At 56.4% G+C, this 9531-nt stretch overlaps 1 protein-coding gene across 2 annotated transcripts in view; it reads right to left on the bottom strand.

Annotated features, from left to right (window-relative positions):
- The window catches only part of KPNB1 (karyopherin subunit beta 1), a 28849-nt gene extending 19769 nt beyond the window's left edge, over positions 1-9080 (bottom strand). For both annotated transcript variants that reach the window (XM_059869568.1, XM_059869567.1), the window contains exons 1-5: positions 8974-9080; positions 8660-8718; positions 5946-6128; positions 2762-2962; positions 472-624 (exon numbers count right to left, since the gene is read on the bottom strand). In XM_059869568.1, coding sequence (XP_059725551.1) covers positions 472-624; positions 2762-2962; positions 5946-6128; positions 8660-8718; positions 8974-9013 — 636 coding nt within the window. In that variant the 5' untranslated portion in view covers positions 9014-9080. The remainder of the gene's footprint in view (positions 1-471; positions 625-2761; positions 2963-5945; positions 6129-8659; positions 8719-8973) is intronic.
- Positions 9081-9531: the final 451 nt, after the last annotated feature.

Below are 9531 nucleotides of genomic sequence, written 5' to 3' on the forward strand. Positions count from 1 at the left end.
CAAAAATGGGAATATTTTCTCCCCAAAATGGGAGTATTTTCCCCCAAAACAGAAGTGGTTATTTTCCCCAAAACTGAAGTGGCTTTTTCCTCCCCAAAATGGGAATCCAAAACTTCCATTTCAAGGCTTTCCAAAATAAAGACACAGCAGAACTTCAGAAGTCAAAAATCCTGCTGGTCCCTGAATTATTTCAGCAATTTCCTAAAAACAAGGAGGGGGGGTGAGAAAAAAGGGCAGGGGGAAAAAACTGGAAAAAAAAAAAGGGGGAAAAAGGGGGAAAAGGGAAAAAAAGAAGGAAAAAGGGGAGAGGTGAGAGCTGCCCTCCCTGGCCAGAGCTGCATCCCAGTCTCAGCTTGCAGTGGATTTATCCATCAAAACTCAGCGTGGTGCATGAACCCTCATCACTGACCGAGGACCAGCAGCTCCCTGCAGCCCCACCCCGAGATTTGGGGATTTTGGGGTTCTCCTCACCTCTTTGTCAAAGTTTGCTTTGGTGAATTCCAAAGAGTTCAGGAGTGCGTTGGTAGCTGCAAGCTTCACATTGTTGCTGGGCTCCTCCTTTCTCATTCCCTGGATTATGGCAGTCAGGATTTCATTGGATTTGTCCTGGAGCTGCTCTGGATCCTGAGGAAACCATTAAAAACAATCTGGATAAAGTGATTTATGATTCAAATCGATTTAAAAAAATTATTTATGATTTAAATAGATTTTTCCATGTTTTCAAGCAGTAGAATCTACAAATAAAAGGTTTTTTTTTTTTTGGCCAGAATCTACAAATAAATGTTTTAGAAAAATTTTAGGATAAACCAGGAAATCATGGTAAATCCAAGGAATTCCTGCAGCACCTGGGATGGGAAGGAGAAGCCTGAACTGAGCACAAACCCTGAAGAAATCCCCTGGCCAGAGGAAATCCCAGGTTCTCCAGCCCAGGGAGGATCCCAAGGCTGGTCCCTGTTTTCCCTGGGATGAGGATGCTGAGCTGAGGCTCTCCCTCAGCCCTGCAGGGACACGGAGCCTCCAAACTCCCTCCAGGAATGGCGACCTGGATTTGGGGTGGGAAAGGAGGTCAGGCCTTCCAGGAACCTGCCTGGAGCTGCCAGCAGGGGGGAAAAGGCTCCTGGAAATCAGGGAATCCCCTCCAGAGCTGTAAAAATCTCCTGGAAATCAGGGATTCCTTCAGGTTGGAAAGCTCTCCAGGATCACCAAAGTTTCCTGGGAATCCTTAAGGAAGGGAAAGTCCTCCAAGATGATTTTAAAGTCTCATGGAAATCAGGGAATCCCCTCCAGGAGGACAAAAGTCTCCTGGAAATCAGGAATTCCTTAAGGCTGGAAAAGCCCAAGATCATAAAGTGTCCTGGGAATCCTTAAGATCAGGAAAGTCCTCCAAGATCATGTAAAATTCTCCTGGAAATCAGGGAATCCTTAAGGTTGGGAAAGCCCCTCAAAAGCATTTAAATTCTCCTGGAAATCAGGAATTCCTCAAGGTCAGGGAATCCCCAAGGATCATAAAATTCTCCTGGAAATCAGGAATTCCTTAAGGTCAGGGATTCCCCCAGGATCATAAAATTCTCCTGGGAATCAGGAATTCCTTAAGGTCAGGGATTCCCCCCAGGATCATAAAATTCTCCTGGAAATCAGGAATTCCTTAAGGTCAGGGATTCCCCCAGGATCATAAAATTCTCCTGGGAATCAGGGAATCCCCAAGGTTAGGAAAGCCCTCCAGGATGACCAAGTGGGAGAATCGTGGAATGTCCTTGGTGGGAAGGGATCACCCAGCCCAGCTCCTGGCCCTGCAGGACACCCCAAAACCCCCCCCGTCCCTCGGAGCACTGTCCAATGCTCCTGGAGCTCTGGCAGCTTTGGCATCACCACCAACCCCAAAAATTCCAATGCAAAGAATCCAAGATAAAGTCCAGTCTCGAAAATGCAACCCCAAAAATCCAACCAAAATCCCAACCCAGAAACCGAGCCCCAAAAAAACAAAAACTCCAACTTAAAAGCCCCAATCCAAAATCCAACCAAAAATCCAACCAAAAAAGTCCAACCTAAAGAACACAAGCCAAAATCCAACCCAAAAAACCCAACCCTAAACCCGACCCAACAAACCCAACTCAAGAAACTCAAAAAGATCAACCCAAAATCAAACCATAAATCCAGCCCAAAAAAAGTCCAACCCGAAGAACTCAATCCTAAACCCAACAAATCCAAAAAACTTCAACCCAAAAACCTCAACCCAAAATGCAACCCAAAGAATCCAAGCCAAAACCCAATCCAAAAAATCCAAAAAAATTCAACCCAAGAACCAATCCAACCCAAAATCCAACCCAAAATCCAACCCAAAATCCAACCTTAAACTTAACCCAAAAAATCAAAAAAACTTCAACCCAAGAACCAATCCAACCCAAAACCCAACCCAAAGACCCCAACAAACCCAACCTAACAAACCCAACCCACCCCAATAAACCCAGCCTAACCCAACCCACCCATCCCAAGCCATCCCAAGCCACTCCAACAAACCCAACCCAAACCATCCCAACAAACCCAACCCATCCCAACCCATCCCAGCTCACCCCAACAAACCCAACCCATCCCAACAAACCCAACCCATCCTAGCCATCCCAACGAACCCAACCCAACCCAACCAACCCAACCCATCCCAGCCCACCCCAACAAACCCACCCCACCCCAACAAACCCAACCCATCCCAGCCCACCCCACCCCAACCAGCCCAGGCCAGCCCGGCACGGCCCGTGGCACTCACGATGTCCTGGCAGATGTAGCCGATGGCCTCGAGCGTGGACTCCTTCATGTGCTCGGTGCTGTGCTGGTTGGTGACGTTGGCCACCAGCTGCGGGATCAGCTCCGGCCACTGGTTCATGGGGATCTCGGCGCAGGCGATGCCGGCCACGCACTGCGACGCCGAGCTGGGCCGGTACGTCTCGGTGCCCAGCGTCTGCAGCACCTGCACGGCCAGGGCAGCTCAAACGGGGGGGAACGCACCCACAGAGCCCACTGAGCCCACAGGGCCCACAGGGCCCACAGCCCACAGAGCCCACAGGGCCCACAGGGCCCACAGGGCCCACAGAGCCCACAGAGCCCACAGGGCCCACAGGGCCCACAGGGCCCACAGAGCCCACAGAGCCCACAGAGCCCACAGAGCCCACAGGGCCCACAGAGCCCACAGAGCCCACAGAGCCCACAGGGCCCACAGGGCCCACAGAGCCCACAGAGCCCACAGCCCACAGGGCCCACAGGGCCCACAGAGCCCACTGACCCCACAGGGCCCACAGGGCCCACAGGGCCCACAGGGCCCACAGAGCCCACAGAGCCCACAGAGCCCACAGAGCCCACAGCCCACAGGGCCCACAGCCTGGGCCAGCATTCACCCCACAGCCTGGGCCAGCATTCACCCCACACCCCACATCCTGGGCCTGAATTCACCCCACAGCCCAGGCCAGCATTCACCCCACAGCCCGGGCCACAATTCACCCCACATCCTGGGCCAGCATTCACCCCACAGCCCGGGCCAGCATTCACCCCACACCCCACAGCCTGGGCCACAATTCACCCCACAGCCCAGGCCAGCATTCACCCCACAGCCTGGGCCACAATTCACCCCACAGCCCAGGCCAGCATTCACCCCACAGCCCGGGCCAGCATTCACCCCACAGCCTGGGCCAGCATTCACCCCACAGCCCGGGCCAGCATTCACCCCACAGCCTGGGCCAGAATTCACCAGTGGTCTTCTGGAAAAGCAGTGGTGGGGGGTGAGGAGTCTGGCTGGGATCACCGTGGTAAAGGTCCAACAGATCGGGGTGAAATCACCCCAAAAAGCTCATTTTTTAATGTCAAAATTATCTGGGTAATTTTGTTGGGCATTGGGATTGACCAGGAGGGTTTTTGTTGGTGGACTTTGGGAACTTTTCCTTAAAATAACAGAGTGAGCATGATGGATTTTTTCAGCTTTTCCCAAGCATACACCAACAAAACTTTCTTTAAAAAACAGAGGGGGGGTTGCATTTTTACATCTTTTTTAGTTACACACCAGAAACTTTTTCTAAAAAATTGAGGGTTTTTTTCAGCATTTTCCAGTCATACACCAGTAATTTTTTTTTTAAATAGAGAATGAAATGCTTTTTTTTTATCATTTCCACTTGAATACCAATAATATTGTCTATAAAAAAACCGAGGAAGGGATTTGCATTGTTCCAGCATTTTGGGTTATCCACCAACAAAACTTCCTTTAAAAACCAAAGAGATGAGGATTCATTTTATCAGCATTTCCAGTTCCCCACCTTCATTTTCCAAGTTTCCACCTAAATGTTGGATTTTTGATGTTGAAAACAGCAACAAATTGCTCAATTCCAGTGCACTAGGACAGCTCCTGATCCCAGGAAAATCCATGGAAATAAAGGATCAAGGAGCTCCACCATCTCACCCAAATTCACCCTCGGATGTGGCTGCCCCTGATCCCTGCCATGTCCCAGGCCAGGCTGGGCTTGGAGCACCCTGGGAGCAGGAAAGGTGGGAATGGGTGGAATTTAAGGTTCTCCCCACCCAAATAATTCTGGGATTATCGAGAGAGATTCTGTTAACACACAAAAAATAAACATAAAGCTCAGGGCCGAGCTGAATCAGTCACAGAGCACTGCACAAATCCCAGCACCATTTTTTGCTCCCATCAGCCAAAAAGAAACAACAAACCACTGAGCCACCACTTCTGTCCCTGCAGGCTCTCATCTCCAACGGGGCAAAAAGCATCCTCGGGAAAACCCACAGATTTTTAGTCACTTTCTATCTGGAACTTGTAATTTTTTCCCCCATTTTCCACTTTTAAAACTTGCTGGGCCCCATGTGAACGTTGTTCAGACTCATTTCAAAGGTGTTGATGGGGACTGCAGAGCACTGGAGAAGCTCTTCCTCAGAAAGGGAAGAAAAATCTTTCTCAAAAAGCATTTCCTGCAGAAAAATCAACACCCAGCCCAGCTGCAGGGGAAACCATGGAATCCTGGAATGGTTTGGGTGGGCAGGGACCTGAAATCCCACCCAGGGCCACGGGCAGGAACATTTCCCACTGTCCAAAGCCCGTCCAGCCTGGCCTGGGGCACCTCCAGGCATCCAGGGGCAGCCACAGCTGCTCTGGGCAATCCCTGCAGCCTTCTCAGAGCTCCTCTGCAAAAACTTCTTCCTTTCAGCTCACCTAAACCAATCCTCCCCCAGCCTAACACCATCCTCCCCCGTCCTGCCGCAACCTCCCGCAAATCCCAGAACATCCTGGGCTGGAAGGGACCCCCAGGATCACCCAGCCCCGCTCCCACCCCTGCAGGACACCCAAGGCCCACCCTGGGCACCCCTGGCAGCGCTGCCCAAACGCTCCTGGAGCTCTGCGAGGGCTGGGATCACCATTCCATGGGGAGCTGGCCCCGTGCCCAAACACCCTCTGGGGGAAACCCCAAACCCAACCCCAAACCCAACCCAAACTCCTGGAGCTCTGCGAGGTCTGGGATCACCACCCCTCCTTAGGGAGCTCCTCCAGTGCCCAAAGCCCCCCTGTAGTAAATCCCCAAACCCAACTCAAACTCCTGGAGCTCTGGGATCACCACCCCTTCTTAGGGAGCTCCTCCAGTGCCCAAAACCTCCCTGTAGTAAATCCCCAAATCCAACCCAACAGTCCAACCCCAAACTCCTGGAGTTCTGGCAGCTTTGGGAACACAACCATTCTGTAGGGAGCTGTCCCAGCACCCAAGCAACCTTTGGGGGAAGATCTCTGTCCAAATTCCACCCCAAAACTCATCCAGATGGGACCAACTCCCAGAGCTGAGCAGCTGCTGCTGCTCCAAGGATCAGGAGAAGCCTTTTTAGGTGGAAAACCATGGATGACGACCCTCACCGCCCCCTCCCAAGGTGCAAACAAGGGGAAGAGGAGGAGGAAGGCCGGGACTTACGAAGTTCTTGACCTCCCTGCGGGCGTTGGCGTCGATGGCGAGCCATCTCTGCTGGTACTGCGCCTTGATGTCGGGGTCCTTGGAGGTCAGCGAGTTCTTGATCTGCAGCCCCGCGGCCACGCGTGCCACCTGGCTGTTCCCGGGGTTGGCCAGCACTTTGGACAGTTCCACCAGGAAGGTGGGCTGTGGAGAGAGCGGGGTCAGCCCCCCGAGCCCCCCCAGGCCGGATCTGAGCCGAGATTACGGGCTAAGCTCCTCACCAGCAGTGCCGGAAGCTCCGCTGCCTCTGCCGGGCTGGGATTTTTTTAGAGCTCACACCAGAGCCCAGTTACCTTCCCTGCTCCTGCCTGCCCTGAGAATTCCTTTCAATAAATGGGTTTCTGGGTCAAAAAATGGATTTTCTGGGGGGGAATTATGGGGGAACTCCCCGCTCGTTGTTTTGGTGATTCCACACCCGAACTGGGGTTGGTGAAATGTGGAATCCCTGATTTGTGACATTCCAAACCTTCCGCTGATCATAGTGATGAGTAACTCCTCAAAATCATAATTAACTCCTCAAAATTATGATTAATCCCCCAAAATGAGGATTAACCACCCCAAAATTACAATTAACCTCTCAAAATTATGATTAACCCCCCAAAAAACACCTGAGTGCACACAAAACCCCCTGGCACTGGTGCCACTTCCTTTGCTAAAACATTTAATTTTTAAATCTCTTCTTCTTTCAAACGTTTTTGAAGTTTTTCACATTTCAGAGGCTTCCCTGAAGTCAAGTGTCAGCAGAGAATTTTCAGGAAATTCACAGGTGAAGAAGCTTCATTGGGTTTCTCACCCGTGAATTAGCAGGAAAATTTGTCTTTTCATGAGGTTTTGGGGTAAATTCAGCTAAAAAAATGAGCAGCATCACAAGAAACCTCCCAGATTTGAGAGATAAAGTGAAGGCAGATGTGCCTGAGCTGGCTCCCACCTGCAGACGTGTCACTGAACAGTTCAGGTAAAAAGGGATAAATCAGCTAAAAGGGGATGAATTAGGGGTGGAGAGGAGGAGGAAGGGGGGTGAGGAAGAGCAGGAGGCTCCAGCAGGGGACTGGGAGATGCTCCCAAACCCCTGGGGCTCTCCTGCCCCTTCCCTCTCCTGGGAAAGGCTCTTCCCACCCAGGGACCACATCCTGTGCTGGGGACAGGCCTGAATTCCACATCCCCATCCTCATCCCCATCCTCATCCTCATCCTGCCCCAGGACTGAGCCCCCTCCCATCCTGGACCATTCCATGTCCCCATCCCACACAAATCCTTGGTGCCAGCCCAAGCTCTGCTCTCACCCAGTTCTGCCTCTCACAAAGCAAAGTAAAAATGAAAGCTTGGAGTAAACCCACAAGGCAGAGAGGAAAAAGGAAACCTTGGGAAATCCACATTCCCCCAGCTCTTCCCACACCTGGAAATCAGGACCATGAGCAGCTCCTGCCCATCACCCCAGAATCCCTCACACCACAGAGCTCCGGAGCTCCAGGCTCAGCTGGGGGGTCCTGACACTCCCCCAGCACCAACCCAGAGGATTTTCCCTCAAAACTGAGGCTCAGCACAAAGGCTGCATCAATCCTGACCTGAGGGGAGCTCACCCTGCTGCCAAGAGCACCACAAACACAGAACCTCCGTGGCTTCCCCAGCTCACAGCAGGCCAGGGGAGGAAGAGCTGTGGGGTGACAGGTGCCAGTTCCGGGGGTGCCAACGGGGCCGTGACAAGGACAGCACCGAGACACCGGGACCCAGCACCCACCAGTGCTCCCCATGCCTGCAGGGAGCAGCCAGAGCTGCAGCCCCACACCTTGACTAAGCAAAAACCCTTCTCGAGCAGCACCAGCCTCAAATCCCCCGCTCCAGCACAGCGACGACACCCAGGCCTTTGGGCTTTTTGTTCCCTCTTTCTTTTTTTCTGACTTCTTTTCTTCCTCAAATCTAAGGTCACCAGGGGCGTAACTCCCCCTGCCCAGCCGAACCTCCCTCCCCCACCAGACGCCCCCGAGCTCCCCCCAGAGTCCCGAAGCTGCGATCCCGCCCGGCCGGGGGGCTCGAGGGGATGCGGCGGTCCCGGTGCGCCGGGCAGCAGGACCGGACAGGGGTCCCGAGGGCACTGGAACGGGGCAGCAGGGCCGGGCGGGGTCCCACAGGCAGTAAAACCGGACACTGGAACCGGGCAGCAGGGCTGGGCAGGGATCCCGCGGACAGCAAGGCGGGGAGAGGATCCCGTAGGAGCGGGCGCTAGAACCGGCCGGGGGTCCCGCGGACCTTAGGGCCGGGCGGTACGAGCGGGCAGAGGGACTGGGCGGGGGTGCGGCGGGCACTAGGAGCGAACAGGGGTCCCGCGGGCGCTGGAAGCGGCGGGCGGGACCGGCCGGGGGTCGCCGCGGGCGGCCGGGCTTTAGGACCGGGCGGCGCCCGGGGCCGCGATGGCCGCGGTGGCCGCACATGGCCCGCGGCCGCTCCCGCACCGGCCCCGCCCCCCGGCCCGGCGCCGCGCGCTGATTGGCTGCCGGGCCCGCAGGGCGCTCTGTGATTGGCCCGCGCGGCCGCCGGGCGCGGGCAGGGGCGGCAGCGGCCATGGCGGCCGGGCCGGGCCGGGCCGAGCCGGGCGGGGCGGGGGGGCCGCGGAGCGCTCGGGGCAGCGCCGGGCCCGCCACCGGCCCCGCCACCCCCGGGGCCGCCCCGAGCGCTCACCAGGTTCTCGATGGCCGCCTGCTCCAGGAACTTCTGCGCCGCCTCAAGCTCCGAGCAGTCTGCGGAGGGGAAACCGGCGTCAGCCGCGGCCCAACCGCCCGGGCCCTCAGGCTCCGAGCGCGCTCCTCAGCGTGCCCGAGAGCCTCCCCGCCGCCACGGTTCCCGCCCGCCCCATGGCCTCCGCCGCCGCCCACGCCCTCCCCGGGGCTGCGGGCGCCGCCTCGGCCGCCCCGCGGGTTGCGCGGCCCCCGCCCCGCCCGGCCCCGCCGGGCCTGCCCGCCCCGCCGCCCCGCCGCCCTCAGCCCGCGCCCTACCCGGCGAGACCGTCTTCTCTAGGATGGTGATGAGCTCCATGGCGGCGGCGTGGCGGCTCCGGCGCCGGCGGGAGGAGGAGGAGGAGGAGGAGGAGGGGAAGGGGAGGGGGGGGGGAAGCGGGGCGGGCCGGAGGAGGGGAGGGAGGGGAAGGGCGGAAAGCCGGGGCCTGCCCCGCGGAGGCGGCGGGCGGAGGCCGGAGCGGGGCGGGCGAGGTGGCGGCTGCCGGTGCGGCTGCGGGGTGGTGGCGGGAGATTATTTTCAAAAAAAAAAAAAAAAAAAAAAAAAGAAAAAGAAGAAGAAAAAAAAAAAAAAAAGGAAAAAAAAAAAAAAAAAAAGAAGGGGCCGCGCGAGCGGGGAGGCGGCGGCGCGCGCGCGCACCGGGCGGCGGAGGGATACGCCAGGAGGCCCCGCGCGCGCGCCCCGCGCCCGCCGCGCTGATTGGCCGGCGGGCCCCCCCCGGGCCGGCGCGCGCGCCTTCCCATTGGCTGGGCCGGCGGCGCGAGGCCATTGGCGAAGGGGGGGGGGCGGCAAAGGGGGGAGCGGGGGAGGAAAGAGAA

Source organism: Haemorhous mexicanus, chromosome 28 (genome assembly GCF_027477595.1).
Source record: "Haemorhous mexicanus isolate bHaeMex1 chromosome 28, bHaeMex1.pri, whole genome shotgun sequence".
NCBI classification, from domain to species: Eukaryota; Metazoa; Chordata; class Aves; order Passeriformes; family Fringillidae; genus Haemorhous; species Haemorhous mexicanus.